The sequence below is a fragment of the Odontesthes bonariensis genome, chromosome 6, assembly GCF_027942865.1.
Source record: "Odontesthes bonariensis isolate fOdoBon6 chromosome 6, fOdoBon6.hap1, whole genome shotgun sequence".
NCBI lineage: Eukaryota > Metazoa > Chordata > Actinopteri > Atheriniformes > Atherinopsidae > Odontesthes > Odontesthes bonariensis.
The window spans coordinates 33,912,938-33,929,998 of record NC_134511.1 but is presented as its reverse complement, the minus strand read 5'-3'; the positions used below and the strand labels follow the sequence as shown (position 1 = coordinate 33,929,998).

At 43.7% G+C, this 17,061-nt stretch overlaps 2 protein-coding genes across 4 annotated transcripts; one reads left to right on the top strand and one right to left on the bottom strand.

The window, feature by feature from the left end:
- The first annotated feature begins 643 nt into the window (after positions 1-643).
- Positions 644-8,182, top strand: klhl22 (kelch-like family member 22). 3 transcript variants are annotated; one of them, XM_075468442.1, is made up of 8 exons: positions 645-955; positions 1,129-1,451; positions 3,097-3,262; positions 3,335-3,658; positions 3,774-4,183; positions 5,792-5,984; positions 6,133-6,366; positions 6,614-8,182. In XM_075468442.1, exons 2-8 carry the CDS (start codon positions 1,204-1,206, stop codon positions 6,953-6,955), a joined length of 1,917 nt encoding a protein of 638 aa, XP_075324557.1. In that variant the 5' UTR covers positions 645-955; positions 1,129-1,203; the 3' UTR covers positions 6,956-8,182. The 3 variants fall into 3 exon arrangements, with proteins under 3 accessions (XP_075324558.1, XP_075324557.1, XP_075324555.1); XM_075468443.1 differs by having other exon boundaries at positions 644-1,451; positions 3,335-3,646; XM_075468440.1 differs by having other exon boundaries at positions 645-1,451.
- A 2,551-nt stretch (positions 8,183-10,733) lies between these two features.
- tbx16 (T-box transcription factor 16) lies at positions 10,734-14,059 on the bottom strand. The gene is made up of 9 exons (XM_075469101.1): positions 13,479-14,059; positions 13,165-13,321; positions 12,976-13,078; positions 12,508-12,672; positions 12,257-12,403; positions 12,096-12,166; positions 11,926-12,014; positions 11,624-11,837; positions 10,734-11,535 (listed from the first exon to the last, which is right to left on the bottom strand). The coding sequence occupies exons 1-9, from the start codon at positions 13,492-13,494 to the stop codon at positions 11,097-11,099; spliced, it is 1,401 nt and encodes a 466-aa protein (XP_075325216.1). The 5' UTR covers positions 13,495-14,059; the 3' UTR covers positions 10,734-11,096.
- Positions 14,060-17,061: the final 3,002 nt, after the last annotated feature.

Here is a 17,061-nt window from a genome sequence, read left to right as displayed (position 1 = left end):
ACTACTGGAAAAGGGGTATGATTATATAAGTTATACTTCATCATACTCCTTTTCAGACTTATAATCACCGATGTGATGTGTCTTCAAGAAATTTATTTATAATTTATTATGTACTTTGTGTTTGCTTTGCACTGACCGGTGAAATGTTTTGTCTGAAATAAATTACTATCATCATCATCATCATCAAGCTATGTAATCCACAATTCAGTGTTTACCTTGAATTGCAGCAGTATGTCGTACAGGCAATGACATAAAATTGCAATTTAAGTACAAGATTAAATGCACCCCGGAGACCATTTTTCTCCTGTTTCTTTACACAGCAAGTATCATGACCGTAAATAAGTGACAAATATCTGAGCATGTAGCACCCTCTTGTGTTGAGCAGACAGTCACATACCAAAACATTACGTCACTGTCAGACAAATTCCCGCTTTGCCTTTGACATATTTAAACTGTCTAAAATATCCAAACTAAATAATATGAACGACAAAAACATAGTCACCAACACAGTTCACGAGTGATTATTTTAAAAAGATAAAATAGCGCTTCCGTATTATTTCGCTGTAATACAAGAGACGCCCAAGATTGGCTCGTATTTAGAAACTAGGCGGGGCAATCTGGCAGCACGGACCAATAGTGTTTGAGTTTCTGCCTGACACCAAAAAGTAAACATACTTGTTTTGATATGTCAAAAGATCAATAGGCTCAGCCAACTGAATTATGAACATTATTTCAAGTTACTGTGCTCAGTGTGTTGCCCAGGAGCAATTTTGTTTCGGGGAACACGACGATAATTCTGTGCAATCACAGAGTTTCGGTTTTTAAGTGTCCCGTTTGCTTTTTCTGTAGTGCGTTTCATGAGCTAGCATGCTAACCAGCTTTTAGCTTGCATAACACATAATATGACACTAGCTGGCGGCTTTGCAGCGGAGTTATATCCAGCAGCAGGTTGACGGTAGGAAATATACTTCTAACGACATTAATGTCATTGAGAGCTATGTAGATTAAACTTGCGTGTGTGTGACATGTCATAAATTTGTAATGTTACACTGACTACGCTGAGAAACAGAAAGCAGCCTTCCTCGGTCGCTAGCTTCGCAGTTTACATCTCCCTTTCCTGTTTATTAGTCTGCGTTCCGCTGTGACTTAAATCCAGTTGGAGAAGAATACTTTGACTTATGTCGGCAACAGACAGATGAAGCAATGAAACCTGAACGCCACTGTCCTACTATGGCTGAGGATGCAGCTCTGAGTCCAATGGGAGGACGCGCAGGCTCGTCGGGCCGTCCGGGCCGACAGATCTTCAAAAGTTCAGACCATTTCCGCAACCTGCTCGACGGCCTGCTCAGTCTCAGAGAGAGTGGCATCCTGTTCGATGTTGTGCTGGTGGTTGAGGGTCGACCTATCCAAGCCCACCGTATACTTCTGGCAGCCTATTGTGATTATTTCAGGTAAAACTTGCAGAAGCTGTTGTTGCCGCTTTGTTTTTATTTCAAAAGTTTTGCTTTAGTTGCTGTTTGCTTGCCACTTTAATCAGCATCACTTTGTGCAACCCTCACGTTTACCTCAAGATACAAGATAACAGCCAAGACTTCTCTTCCAGACGTGGCAGCATTTAGCATACTGGTCTTATTCCTAATCTAAACAAGCCTGAATGGTCAGTTACTTCCCTTGTCTTTAAAGTATCTCAATGTAAATAGTTTCAGATGATGTCATTTCTTTTTTGTTTTGTTTTCCTCCACTATTCAAAATATGCATGAATGTATTCTAATCAGTTAAGGAATCTGTAGCCTATTGTCACAAGACCCAGCCAAGGCTTGTTGCAGAGTCCAGTTTAAACAAATATTCTCCTCTTGCACATCATGATGCAGCTTATCAACATTGTCATAAGATGACCGCATGAATCTTCCTGTTGTGTTGTCTGCAGAGGTGCGGTTAAAGTTGCCATACTGGTTTAAACCTGTTCTCTCTGCACCAGAGTCCAACCAAAGAAAACTTCACAGCTTTGTTCTCAGAGTGTGCTGTTTGAACTTCATCTGTAGTTTTAATCTAAACACAGTTGCTGCATATTGTAGAACAACAACTCATCTGCGTGAGATGACGCTGCTAATCGCTAACACTGCGTGATCGTGTGTCTCTTTGCTAATACAGCTTTGCTCAGACAGCCGAACAAAAGTTAAGTTTTAGCACTTCATCCTACTGAGGGAAATGTTCTGGAATAGACTTTGTGTCAGTAAACTGTCAAGAGCTCCTTTCTGTAAGTAGAGCTGTAATCTTGTACTAAAGAGGTGGCTGAAGATGCAGTCCTAGAATGGTTCAGGTCCTACTTGGAGGAGCGCAGTTATTTTGTGACTATTGGAAGTAATCAATCTGATCGAGTGGCTATGACATGTGGAGTTCCTCAGGGGTCAGTTCTTGGACCCCTTCTGTTCACTCTATACATGCTGCCTCTGGGTCAAATTCTGAAGAACTCTAAAGTCAACTACCACAGCTATGCAGATGACACACAGATATATCTCGCACTGTCTCCAGATGACTGCAGTCCTGTAGAGTCATTGTGCGACTGCTTAGAGCAAGTCAAAAAGTGGATGAACCTAAATATCCTTCAGTTAAATCAAGAAAAAACTGAGGTCATTGTGTTTGGCAACAAAGAGAAGAGGTTTGCTGTCAGTAAACATCTTGAGTCACTGTCTCTAGAAACTAAACACCAAGTCCGGAACCTCGGCGTGCTGATAGACTCAGACCTGACCTTCAACAATCATATCAAATCAGTCACCAAATCAGCCTTTTATCAACTTAAGAACATATCCAGAATTAAATTATAAATTTATAAATTATTATAAATAAAGATGCCTTGCCTTGCCTTGCCTTGCCTTGCCTTATAGCTTCCACTGACAGAGAAAGTTGAACTAAATGACATGTCAGATGTGCTTTCAGCAGCTGAATGAGTAACTGTTCAGTAAAGATTTGGTGCAGAACATAAAAAGGTTTGCAGTAAATGATACTGGGTGCCAGGCAGCCTGAATTCAATCTGGTGTGAGCCTCATCATCAAAAACGGGGGCCAGGTTGAACCATTGTCCCACCCTTTCCACCAGGGGGATGTTTGCTGGAGGCCTGCGGGAGACGCAGCAAAAGGAGATTTTAATTCATGGAGTATCCTACATGGCCATGAAAAAAATACTCGACTACATCTACACTTCAGAGATAGAGTTAGACCTGGAGTGTGTCCAGGAGGTCCTGATAGCTGCCACGCTGGTCCAGGTAGGCTCATTCTTATAAGATGTTATTTATTCCTGTTTTGTTCTGTTTAGCTCAACTTTGGTGTTTTTACAGCTTGAAAATGTAATTGGCTTCTGCTGCGACTTCCTATTCTCTTGGATGGATGAGAGCAACATTTTAGAGGTGCATCACCTTGCCGATCTCTACGGACTGCAGCAGCTTAAAGACCGGATCCACTTCTTCATTCTCAGGAACATTCAGACTTTGTCTCAAACAGATGAGTACCGACAGCTCCCCCAAGATGAAGTCTTCAGAGCGCTGAGCAGTGACGAGCTTCAGGTGACCAGTGAGAACGAGGTGTACGAGGCTGCACTTCACTATCACTACAGTCCTCAGGAGGTGGAAACTGACCAGGTGTACTTGCAGGTCAGTTCAAAGGTGTGTCTTCATTTTATTCTCTCTTTTATTTATTTTTTTGTTTATCATAAATCCTTTTCATTTTACACTGAATGCCTTAATTGCTATGAACCGTTTTTGTCTTTCTGTCCCAAAGGACAATCTCAAGATGATTGATGCTGTGCGTTTCTGTCTGATTGAGAAACAAGTGCTGCAGAGACTGCACAGCAGACTGAAGCAGTGTCCACTGAAAGACTCCGTTTCAGCTGCCCTGCGGTACCACGAGCAGGAGGTGTGGCAGCCCGTCCTGCAGAGTCCCCTCACACAGCCGCGGTCCACCTTCCACTGTATCCTGGGCTTCGGTGGGATGTTCAGCTCCAGCTCTCTTGCAGACATCGAGCACCTGTTTCAGGTGTTTCACCCGAGCTGGGGGGAGTGGAGGACGCTCACTGCAGCTCACGCTCCCCGAATGTCCAACCAGGGTGTCGCTGTGCTCAATAACTTTGTTTATCTTATTGGAGGAGATAAGAACAGCAGTGGCTTTCGAGCAGAGAATCGCTGCTGGAGGTGAGAACCCAACAGAATATTTACTCAACATATAACCTCTTTATTGGTTTATATCACGATTAGTTCTCATCATTGATGTAAGATGTAAGTATGAATGTGTGTGTGAATGATTAGAAAGCACGTACTGTGTGTATAGACATAGACGTGCTGTATGAGTGTGTGTGAATGGGTGAATGTGGCATGTAGTTAGAAGCGCTTTGAGTGGTCAGCTAGACTAGAAAAGCGCTATACAAGTACAGTCCATTTACCATTTACCATTAATCACCTTGTTTTATCTATGTAAATGTCATAAAATTGGGATTTTCATCTCTTACTGAATTCAGTCTAAATCGATTGCAGTTTTGAGATCTTGGGCTAATTTGCTCACATAAAATGTCTTTTTTTCAGACTACTACAAATAAACAACCAAAATTCAAATATAGCTGTCCATTTTAAAGCATTTTCTAAGTTGTTAAAATACGCACCACAGAACATAACAGCCCCTGGTCGGTTAATAATACCACAGAACTCTTCATAACTCCTCCGGCACATTTTGGCTCCATAAACTCTGAACTGCACTGTCGCTCCATTCCTACTTATTTTGGTAAACTGTTGCCTTTATGGCCAATATTTCTCTGTTGTTTTTATTTTTTTGTGTAACAACAGTTACAGAGGCTGTACCGATGGTGCATTCTATGAGTCAGAATTTTTTACAATACAGATTTTAAACGTCTGTTTTCTAAAAAACAAATAAGCAAAACCAGTTTTTCATGCATTGAGCCATAAATCAACACCTGGCTGTACTCGCAAACACCAAAACCTTTTCTTTTTTTTTGTCTTACCCACAAACTGAATATTTGTGTTATCAGATTTAATTCTTTAAAACTGTCTGTATCTGGCTGTTTACTCCCCAAATGTGCATTTTGGGGGGGGGGGGGGGTGTAAACAAGTGCCAGAAAGAGATCCCAAATTTGTAGCGCATGATCTTACTGACTTTTTCTGCTGGGGAGGTTTCACTGTGATCCCTCTCAGTTAAAAATGTTTTCTATCTTGCAACAAGATTTGGTCACTGGTTGTTCTGTGCCTGTGGCTGTGGCTGTATCCCATGATCCCCATCAGCACATAGACTTTGTTCAGTTTTTTTTTTTTTTTTTTTTTGAGCAAGAGAGCTTTAGCCAACACTTGCGTCATAGCTGAGGATCAGGGTTTTTTCTGACTTTGGAAAGTGGCCGCTGGGAATGAGTTGAAGCACAAGGTCTGTTTATTTGTTGTGGAGTTTTTAGCTGACTCATCGTGCACGCTGTTAATTGTAAACCCCAGTTTCAGTTCCTCTTCATGATGTTTTACGTCACCTGAGCTGTTTATGCCAAATGTCTGATACCTGAAATTTTGCCAGTAAACTTAAGGTGATCCAGAAGGTACAAGATTTATTGGATCATATTATATGATTATATGATCAAGCTTGAAAATCACTTTTTTTCCATGAGAGCTGGGCAGTTTCCAGCTTCTGATGAAGATTAAATGATTTGATCCCAGAACGGCTCCTGATAGATTATTCAGTTTTTTCTGCCCACGTTGTATGATCAGATATCTGTATCTCATCTTCTGCGACGTGTCTGCCCCTCTTAGATACGACCCTCGTCACAACAGCTGGTGCGCCATCCAGCCTCTGCAGCACCAGCATGCTGACCACTGTGTCTGTGTGGTGGGCGGCCATATCTACGCCATCGGAGGGCGCGACTACAGCTGCGAGCTGGACTCAGTGGAGCGCTACGACCCACACAACAACGTGTGGGAATTTGTAACACCTCTGAGGAGAGAAGTATGGCTTTTCAGGGTTGAAGATGAAAAAGAAGTGCATGTGATACTGCCACTGCCCACCTGATGGTGCCACATGGTCACCTGCTGTACATGTAATGTTCCCCATTTCTTGATATTTCGTTTTATACTACTCTACCCCTCCCCCCCAGGTGTATGCCCATGCTGGAGCAGTGGTGGATGGGAAGATTTACATAACATGTGGGCGTCGAGGAATGGCGTACCTCAGAGAGACCCACTGTTATGACCCTGCAGCCAATCACTGGACAGCGTGTGCAGAGGGACCAGTGGAGCGGGCGTGGCATGGCATGGCTGCTGTCAATGGACGCGTTTATGTCATCGGGGGTAGTAACGATGAGCGTGGATATCGGCGTGATGTCCTGAAGGTACTTTGTCCCGAGTTATCACCACTGTTTATTGTTGCTCATTAAAGGTTGCTGGTAAATGGTGGTCTCGACATGTGTCATGCAGTATGAAATGTTGCCTGGAGTGGTTGTTCTTATGAAGGCCACCATGAGCTGAGAAGCCAGAGGGTTTGATTTATTGAGCTAACTAAATTGATTCTTGAGCAAGGCTGTTTGAGCAGCTTTTTTAAAAAAAGAAAAAAGAAAAGTAATTCATGTCCTTTTCCAGGTGGCATGCTTTGACCCCACCGCCAACTCTTGGTCTTTAATGACCCCCCTCCCCTCTGGACACGGAGAGCCTGGCGTAGCAGTGCTGGGCAGTCGCATCTACGTCCTGGGAGGTCGCTCACATGACAAAGGAAACAGGATGAAATACGTTCACGTGTACAACACTGACGCAGACGAGTGGGAAAACGAGACGGAGTTTAAGGAGCGCATGTCAGGCCTGGCAGCCTGCGTGGTGCTCATGCCTCCTGCTGTGATTGCTCAGGCCAGAAGCTGGGAGCAGCGCACCAAGGCCTCGTGGGAAGATCTGCACATGAGCAACTCAGAAGACTCAAGTGAGGACTGAAGCAGCTGTGTTGAACTGAATCCATCGGCAGTCATGCATTTCTCTTTTTCCGATATTTTTGGTGGTCTTCCTCACAGCAACATGGTGTCCTTTTTAGCATGTGGACCACTTTGAGCGCCTCTGAACAAAAATGTCTTTTGGGAGCTTTGCATCCATTTTGTCAGTTCTCACATTTACGGTAACACACAATCCAGGAATCCCTCCCAACTCAAATGTTAATGCTTCCATATTTGCTGTTCTCTTCTGTCTGTCTACATGATGTGAAGCCGAAGACTACGTTGTAAAACATGGTAGCTTGGCGCAGGCTATATTCAGCTGCCAAGGTTTATTCAAATAAAGCTTTTGGACATAGGACCTCTTCTAAAACTGATCTTAGACAGCTGCTTCTGTTTCTCAGTTTGCTATTACGGTGAGATATACAGTGAAGGTATCATCACATCTGGACTGCTGTTTAATTGTGCCTTGTCTTGTTGTCACATCCTTAGCCTTTATTTTATGTTATCATTGTAGATGATTTTGTTTGCAACCGAGTGATGAGGCAGTGGTGCTACAATTTGTAGACCTGAGCTCACCACGTCAGTAAATGACATGAGCACCCAGTCCTGATATTTGTGGAACGTAAAACCAAACCACTATTGTATGTATTTCGTGTCATTTGAGCCATCTCGTACAAGTCAATATGCATCAAAATGAGAGAGGAACAAGTTTTGGATTATTTCTGTTTGCTGAGTTGAGCCTTTCCATATGCTTCCGGTTGTTGCCACTGTTCTTTCTTAACTCTATATAACAGAGACAGGAAATAAGACAAATGACACCTTCTACACTTTGCATCCCGTGTTTATGTTGCGTGTTCGATCCCTTCTGATATGTATTTATTTTTAATAAGAAGACAGTTATGTTTTAAAAGAAAGCAGGCTGTCCCAGTAGCCTAGTGTTGACATCAAAATAAAAATAGTAATATATCATTTTTTTCCTGTGCACATCTCGTTGGGGATCAGGGTTCGTCTTGAATGTGTGGTGGGTGTTTAGACTTAATGTTGGATGACAAAGCAATAATTTCTTGGGACTGTCTTGGAAGGAGCCTGTAATCTTGTACCAATAACACAGTGAAATAAAGGAAAGTTGAGTCGAATCAGTTGCTCATTTCAAAGAATTTTTGTAATCCACGTGACCTTTTTAAATAGTTCCGGCAGACTTTCTTACGGCATAAAGAGCTTTTACTCATGACCTCAGTGTGGCTTTTTATTTTATTCAAGACAGTTTCATAAACATGACGTGGAATCTCCACAGCTGGTTGTCCTCGTTTGAACTCCTGACAGCGGTGGTTGTTACCTTGTTCCCTTTTATTCCACCCAGTCTCCACTAGTTCCTCTCCATTTGGCTCTAAACTCCATCAGCTTTATGAAGGCTGACTGCTGTTTTCCTCTCCGAGGCTGTTTCATCTACATCTGTTACCCCCCACCAGCTCTAAGTGAGCCCCCCCCTCCCTCCTTCTGTTTCACACTATTGTGCCAGCCCCCGGCAAGTAGTCTGGTAGGATCTGCTGACACCAGCACTGGACATCCAGGATCAACAGTCTGTTGTGTTTATGGGTCAGTCTTTTTTATTCCAAAGCTATAGTACCACCTGGGGGACACTTAGGACATATGTCAGGCACTTAACCATGTCAGTGGGCTTTACAAACATCTGAGTAAAGGTCGATCTGGCGCTCTTTGCTACACCATTATCAAAGCAATTAAAAGGTCCACATTAGCCATTGATGTAGAGCTATGCAGATTAAACCCAGTGGAGTTGAGGATGTGAGTGAGTCAAGGGAATTTTACTAAGTGCCCACTTTCACTCTCAACTCACCTGCTGTGCTGGAGAGGAGGAAGGAAATGGAAATCGGTGGAGAACAAAGAAAACTACTGGTGGATGGAGATTTTTACTCTGAGATGTTCCTTCTTATCAGCCCTGTGGCATCAGGGCCCAAGAGCCACAAAACATCTTTCTTTTACAACTTTTAAAACACATATTCACCAATACGACTTGTTCAGTGAGTGCTGAAACCGTGGCACTAGAACGAGTATTTCGTTCTCACAGTAAGCTTCGTTTTACATGCAAAGGAAAGAAAAGTATTTTTCATCTCTTAATAAGACAGATTTTCCCTTTGCTGAAGTTCGCTGTATACTGTTCTCTCATGTCTTGGATCTTCCTTGTGAAATTAGCCTGAAAATGTGACCACAGCTTAAATAATACAGACTAATAGCTTTTTTCTTTGCTTTGACAAAATCCCTCAAAAGTAATGAGGCCAGAAAAGGTTGAACTTTTTTCTTCTTTTGCGTCTTTAATTTACAATTCTTCCTGAGTGCTCTGCAGCTTCTACCACCACCCTTTGTAGAATAGACTCAACTACATGTCCACCTCATATCCAAACACAGTGATATCACTATATTACATATATAAATATTGCATTAATACAAATACTGAAAACAGAAACGGTTTTCATAGCATGAACATGTATGAAAAAACCCCACTTGCACAGTATGGCTTTAGGGTTCAGCGAGAATATACGATTGATTTCAAAAGATAAGGTTCAAATTTGGGATTGTCAAAGACGTGTATGTATGAAAATTGAGATTATTTACATAATGAACATAACACAACAAACTCTGAGACATGAAGGATCCTTAATAATAGTTTGTTGCAAAATCACAATTGTGAGTTAACTAAGATTTCTGTAGTTCCAAGTATTGTTACTTTGGATTTACTGGGATTAATCAAAAGGCTAATGTCTGGGAAATATAATATATCCTTTCAACTTTGTCATTGTGACCTCCTCACCAGATTAATGAAAAGACTAGTTGTTTCTTGTCCTCATAAAATGAGTAAATTAGAAAATTGGAGGTTGGAAACACTGGTTAAGCAAGGCCCCTAATGAATAGCACTAAATAAAACCCACACCACACTAGATTGTTCCTGAAGGGTGACCTCCATCACTTCCCCCTCCTCTTCCTCCCTCCCTTTGGATTTTACAACAGTCATTAGCAGCTCATATCCACTCAGGGTGAAGGCGATAGGCCCTGCCTGTGTTTTTCAGTCGTGAAAAGGAGCCAACAGCCCCCTATTTTCATGCCTTTTAAGGCTCATTGACATGGAGAACGAGGGTCGTGCATTGCTTTATGTGCCGGTGGGTAAACCTCAGCAGGTGAGCCGGAGTCACTGTAATACAATGTCTTTAATGCATGCTGGGCCTGTCGAAACCAAAGAGTGGGCCCCATTAGTGGAAACACAAACAAACAGCACCAAAGGTTGGGCTGCTTATCAGGGTGGTCAGTTCGAAAGCCTGCAGAAGTGCACCCGCTGACAGGAAAATACACTTTCAGTAAAGTTGCATGCAAAATATGGACTGGATGGGAAAAACTAAATTGCAAACATGCTGATTGAAACTTTGATCCAGAATTTACAGATTTGTGCTGAAATCAGGCCTTCTGCTGCTTTTAATAGAAACAGACTGGACAAACCACATTTCAGATGAACGTAAGCCAAATAAGGGAGAAACTTGCAAAAGTACTATTTAAAAAAAAAACATCCAATTACCTTGTGCAGCAGGATAACACCACATGTTGTTTGTTGTGTCCTTAATTTCAGCCAGGTGATGATGGCCAGTTATCTAAATTGTGCCACTACGTACTTGGAACATTGGAACAAATTCAGGAAGGATTTGGTAAAATGCAATAAAAAATATGTATTCACACTCAAGACATCAAATCATGTTACTTTAGGTATTTATTCTCAGTTCACATCACAATTCAAAGACAGGCATTAATTGCACACTTATGTTTTATTCTTTCATTTTTACAAAAATAATATTTACGCTGGCAGATGAGACGAAATACAAAATAAATAGACAGTAAAACAATCACTCAGCATGTCTTTTTACACTTTAGTTCCACTCAGGACAAAGGGAGTCTGAATCCTGCCCGTGTGATCAAAAACCAGCAGCGGGCTGCTCCTTATTCTTTTCTCCTTTCATTGATTCCCTCTCGTTGCAGGCCTCCAGCCTTCAGCCGTGTTTGGGCATGCATTCTCGTTGCTGTGAGCGCTGCATCAGCCAGAAGATGGTGAAGTCTCTTCAGTCAGTTAACATTAAAAATCTCCTTCACCAGCAGGAATAAGAGAACAGTGGGTACTGGCTCCACTCAGCCACATTACCATGGTGATAGCTATGGTGCACAGCTTGTGTGGTGTAGTCAGCGGTCAGATGGTGAGGAGGGGGATACTGTGCAGGACCGGGCCCACTCCACTGGCCCAGGGGCTGCTCTGCACTGTAGGGGCTGTAAATGTGGTGGCCTATGACCCCTGGCTTGCCGGCCTGGGCCATGGTCATGTTGAGCACCCCGGTGTAGTCCTGGTGGCCCGAGAGGTGCTGGGGGCCGCAGTGGGAGGGACCAGCCTCGTGTGTTCGAGGCTTTGAAGAGTCATGGTCAGGGACAGTGGTGACATCAGGAACCCTGGATTCAAAGCTGCTGCGTCCTGATCCACTGTGGGTGCTGCCAGTGCTGGTGGAGGGAGATGGAGATTTCCCGTATTCATGGGCCCTGGAACATTAAAAAGATGGCGGTCACTATTCCTCTCACTCATGGGACATTACTGCCTTAGTTATGGTGTAACTTCACCGGTATTTACCTGTATGGCTGGTAAGAAGCTGGAGCGGGAACAAGCTGCTCTGTGTTGTACATATCTCTTGTGTCCACCCCAGCAGGAGAGTCAGTCCTCACATTTTGCTCCCTCTCAGCACCCCACGGAGAGTAACGCTCCTCTTTAACAGCATCCTCATCTTTCCTTTTGGGCAGGTCTCCTTCGTCTCCTTCATAACCATCGTATGACGATTGGCAGAAATCTGAAAAGGCAGAAGTCATCAGATGACATTACAAGTACGACAGAGTAAAGAATTACATTAAGAAGAGGAAGAGTCTTAAAGGGGGTACCTGGGGAGCTGTCGTCTTTCGTGTCCCTATTCAAATTGTCTTGCATCTTGGCTCTTTTCTCAAGGCATGACGGGTTTTTGTTTGCACGCCTGCAGAGGAGAATCAGTTTTATTAAAATGACACAACAATTAGTGTATTCAGCAGTCATATGCACCATGTACAAAACCCACCTTTTTCTATTAGTGCCCTCATCTCTGAAACCCTTTGCAAACGGGTTGTGGTCTATCTTCAACTTTGTAATCTGAAGGAAGAAAATGAGTTAAAAACCTCAGAAATATGTGATGAGCTCAGAACAGGACTTTTGTTTGGGTTGGCTGCCGCAGAAACTAACTTTGGTGTTCTGGTAGGCAGTGACTGCAGTGAAGGAAGTCTCTGGGAAGGTGAAAGTCTGGAAAACACTCCAACGGACGCTGAACAGGTCGTCTGCCTGGACAACGTGGAAACGGGGGTGGTAGCGATGCATCGAATGCAAAATGATCTGCAGACAGGAAGTTAGAAGTCTGATGACACCAAATCTCTCAACAGCCCTAAATAACATATTGTGGATATCATATGTTAAGTTTCTCGAGTGCTCAGACTTACATGGCCATGCTGGTCAAGTGTATTGTTGGTGAGCTTGAGCTTGAGGAAAGAGATGCACTGCTTCATCCAGTGGCTCCCCGGGGCTGGAGAGTCCGGGTGGACGTAGGTCCTGCAGGGAGGCTGGGGCTCCGCTTTTCCTGCCACCTCCCACTTCTCTTTATTCCACTGAAGGGAGGAGACAGATGGTAAGTAAATCTGTCTTACAGGAAGGTGATTTACAGAAGAAACTTAATCGTCCTTAACTTCCCATGATAGTGGAGGGAAAAGACTGGCTGATACCACCCACAGAGAAAGGGGGTAGTACAGTTAGCTCCCGGCAGGGGATAGAAAAACAGGAAGAGATAGCACCCTTTGATGTACAATGTTAGGAGAGGGGTGCTGATAAATTGGGGGGACTTGTCTGGGGACACTGGTAACCACTTACGGTTATTTATAGCCAAAGCCGCTGCTTGAGTTCATAAGCCTTACCTTGTACCTGAAACCATCCTCAGGGACCATGTCAACCAATAGGATGTACTTGGCGCATGGAATAAGGCCAGATAGACTCACTTTACAGTGTGGAAACATCCTCCTGGAAAACATGTGAGGGAGAAAAAATTATTAACAGCAACAGAGGGCACCACTTTCCAAATATTTTCCTCACTCTTGTCATCTCACCTGCCCGGTTTAGTGATGATCATTTCTGTTCCTATTTCATGGAAAGACTTCCATAGTTCAGGGTCCTCTAGAGTCATCCTGATGTTTCCCTGGAGATAGGCTTCAGGGCCAGCAGCCATGGAGCTGGGAGGAGGGCCACTGAAGTTGGACTTCAAGTCTGGAAGAAATTAAGATTTGGCATAACCACGCGATGCTAAAACTGATGAAAAATGTATTATCAGGAGTGATGTGAGCAGACAGACGGGGCGCTTTTTGGCATACACATTGCTTGGGAAAATGCAGTGTAAATTCAGTGAAAGCCCGTTGGCACTCACCTCTGATGGACTGCATTCTTCAGGGTCAGCAGCAGTGCAGGAGAAAACTTGAAAAGGTTTTTGCATAAAAGGCTGACAAGCAATCCGAGTGTCAGCCAAATCCAAAATATGAACTCAGCTCCGTGCTCGGCCTTGTGACTCATATGAAGAAGAAAAATCCAGCAGTTCAGAGTGGTCAGAAAGCTCAGTCCTGTTGAGGCAGATATTTTTCAGAGATGCAGCTGCAGGAGAGGGTGGCCATGACTTTTAAGGGGAACCTTGGAGTAGGTGGGGCCAGGAGGGCCATTCCCAGGCTTTGAAGTGGCACAATGATGAGTCAGTGTTCTGCTGTGATTGGAGGGTGCTGGAAATCAAAGAGACTTAACAGAGCCTTGATACCGTCCCCACAGGAAGGGGGATGGAGGAAATGCATCTTTATTAACTGCTAAGAGACTTTAAAACAAATATGGATGGACTTCCCTGCTGCAGATCAGCTCTTGCAGCGGCACCAGAAGCTGTGTAAATATCACGCATATAACCACACACAAAAATGCCACTTGGTGTGTTTGAGCAGTGTGGTAAAATTCATTTGACCCATTTTAGAGAAATGCAGAGGAAGCACGAGGGTGGATATTTTCTTAAAAGTAGAGATATTTCAAGGGACGTGTCGGAGCAGAAATAGTAAGCTTGTGTATACTTGCATACATTTTCAGTGTGAGCATGGCTATGTGAGCAGGTGAGACTTTGCCATACACAACGATGTGCTTTACACTTTTTGTACCACGGCTTTCTCCATCAAATTACAGTGGGTGGGAAACCCAGTGTAAACCCATAATGGTGTGTTGATAACATACACTCTTTCTGCAGGTAACTTTTACCTGAGGGCATTCCATGAGTCCTGCAGGCAGTGAGTGTTGATCATGGTGGTTGTGTATTGGGCTGTCTAGACAGGCCCATGCTCTGCTAGATAATCTCATTAGGCCAGTTTCCCTTGAAGAAGCCAGTTTCTGCATGCGGAAAAAAGCCCAGTGTATAGGCAGGCAATTAACAGCCAGTTAGCACCACAAGCCCAAGTCAGCCATGAATGGAACAGGAGGGGGAGGAGAATAAAGACCTGCCGCATCAAGCCGGCCGACCTCCCCACTATCCACATCCAGGCAAAATCCAAGGGCGTCACAATTCATCAGTATGTCACTCCCTGCCTGCATCATGCCTCATTACAACAGGGAAAAACATGGCATTAGCATAGAGGGGGGAAATTCAAGCCACAATTCCCACTCCCTTTTTCCCATGAATTGAATTCAGCTGGTTTTCACATCTCATTCAACCTCTTCCCTTGCATAGACCCTACACTTCCACAAAAGGTTTTTAACTGTATTCTCACTCCTGTGTGCTGCATACAATGCCTTCTGTAGGCACAGCGTTTTTACACCCACACACTAAGGTATGTTTTTCTGTGCTGTACTGTATGGATAACAAGTTAAATACCAAAGCCAAGACTTTTTAAAGCAATTCAAGAAGCACAGTCATGCCGTTTGTAAGGCAACACGGCCCTCTGTGGAATTAGTGGTTAAGTGTGCATAAAGAGGAGTAAGTAGCCTCCCCCTGTGAAGATATTGACAAGCTCCGGCAGGATTGATGTCAAATAAAAAGGAAAAAGGACAACAGTCCGATTGTAACAACGCACTTAGAGATGCAGACATTTAAATCTGATTGTTTAACAGCCTGGATGAAGGGCTCTCCCTCGGCCCTCCTTCAGCAGAACTTGCTGGCACAACATTGGCCTTGAGGAAGTGCGATGAGTTTTCATCGTCCTTATGTGAAACCAGTTGTTGTCAAGGAGTTATTAATCACAGGTTCAGTGCCACTGTCCTCACTTAGCAGTCAGCTGGCTTTTCTGGGCCTACATGGACATCCCCTTAAACAACCTCTGTGGTCAGAGAGGTCACACAGCTTCTGGGTGTTTGGGAGCGGGAGAGTAAAAGAGATCAGCTCTCCTCTGATGACTCAGTGCAGAGAGCGTGACAGAGCAGAGGTGTACATTTCAGCAGTGGCAGCGTCAGTCCCATTACGCAGTGGGTCTGGGAGGTGTTACTGGGGAAGGCTTCAGTACACGGCCATGGCACAAAGACAAGGACAGAGAGCACTGCCTTATGTAACAGCAGTCTGCGGGTGATTCGGGCCTGGCGACAAAGCAGGGAGGTCTGGAGAAGGCTGGTAGAGGCTGCAACAAGACTTATTTTACTTAAGGCTCAGAAATACTGGAGCGATTGTTTTCAGGTGATAGCAGGAGTCCCCCACAGAAAAATGAGCAATCAAAAATAAGTTATGCTGAATGGCCAATCCCTCCTGTTCACACTGACTTGGGTTTGATTCCACAGTGGCTGTCCTCCCTAGTTATACTCCTAGTTCACCTTTGGCAGCGATGTTCCACCTCTCAGGTGTCAGTCTTTGGCCATTTGCTTTAACTGTGCAGATCCCCATGTGCTCCTCAGTTAACAGCTGCCAATATACAGCCAAGGCCCGGGGATCAGACGGCTCTCCAGCAGCCCAATAAAGAGCCCCTGGAGTGGACTGACGAGAAATCTCACACCTTTCGCCCACATTAGCCATGCAGCATGCTCTTTTGATGCTTAAATGGCCACTTTGGCAGGACTTGGGCTGGAAATAACATGATATAGGCAGAAAGATGCTTTTACATATACTTGTAGATGATGTGCAATGATTTGAAATGATTTTCATAACGTTCAAGCACAGATAATGTGGCTATAGCATGGATTATTGTGTTTTGTCAACGTGGAGACATGACTCATTTTATTAGTAGAGTGCCAATTCAACATTTTCCTTTTGTGCTCATTAGCAACAGTTCTCATTCGAGTGGAAAAAAAATTAGAAAGAAAAATCTGCTTCCTCCTTCATTCGTGTCCTGCATCTACAGTGAACATGATCTCTGGGGCTGGATGAGCTCACATTTGGTCCTCCACATAAGAAAACAAAGCTCAGATCTAGTTTTCCTGGCAAAGGGGCAAATGACAACTTCACAGCACTTCATAAGAAACTCCTGGAAGTTGCTAATGAAGACTAATGACTTCCCTCGTGTCAGAGAATTCACACCAGAGTGTACAAGCCCTTTGACCACAAACTCGGTGTGGTCAGCAGGGAGGTCTGCCAGTTACAGCAGTTCAGCAACTCCACAGCACCTCAGAGAACATGGCGACCGGAAGAGGACAGATGTTGCACAACAACTCTTTATCTCAACATCTTCAAAAACCACATTTTGAAAACACTTTGGAGCATCTCTACATTGCAGCTAAAACTTCAATTTTCACTTTAAAAAATTGATTTGAACCTTAAATTTAAGGCTGAATACGATCATGTTTACCATCAGCCTTCCTTATAATGATACTTTTTAATTAGTTAGGAATAGAAGAAAACAAGTGCTGCAGTTTATCAAGAGGAGCCTGTGTCCATTCTTGGTGAATAGAAGATTTCAGTGGCTTAGAAGTGTGTGGTTGTTGTGCGATTCATGTTCTCATAATGCACCTTTTTCCCATTTTCATTAGGACACAGATCTGGAGTGCACACACACACAAACAAATGTATC

What these genes read in the sequence shown, in the direction of transcription:
- klhl22 (XM_075468442.1), top strand. Translation starts at nt 1,204, where the DNA reads ATGAAACCTGAACGCCACTGTCCTACTATGGCTGAGGATGCAGCTCTG. An exon ending in ACTTGCAGGTCAGTTCAAAG is followed by an intron (nt 3,659 to 3,773) that starts GTGTGTCTTCAT and finishes TCTGTCCCAAAG; the next exon opens with GACAATCTCAAGATGATTGA. An exon ending in TAACACCTCTGAGGAGAGAA is followed by an intron (nt 5,985 to 6,132) that starts GTATGGCTTTTC and finishes CCTCCCCCCCAG; the next exon opens with GTGTATGCCCATGCTGGAGC.
- tbx16 (XM_075469101.1), bottom strand. An exon ending in ATCATCACTAAACCGGGCAG is followed by an intron (nt 13,079 to 13,164) that starts GTGAGATGACAA and finishes CATGTTTTCCAG; the next exon opens with GAGGATGTTTCCACACTGTA. An exon ending in AGGATGGTTTCAGGTACAAG is followed by an intron (nt 12,673 to 12,975) that starts GTAAGGCTTATG and finishes TCCTCCCTTCAG; the next exon opens with TGGAATAAAGAGAAGTGGGA.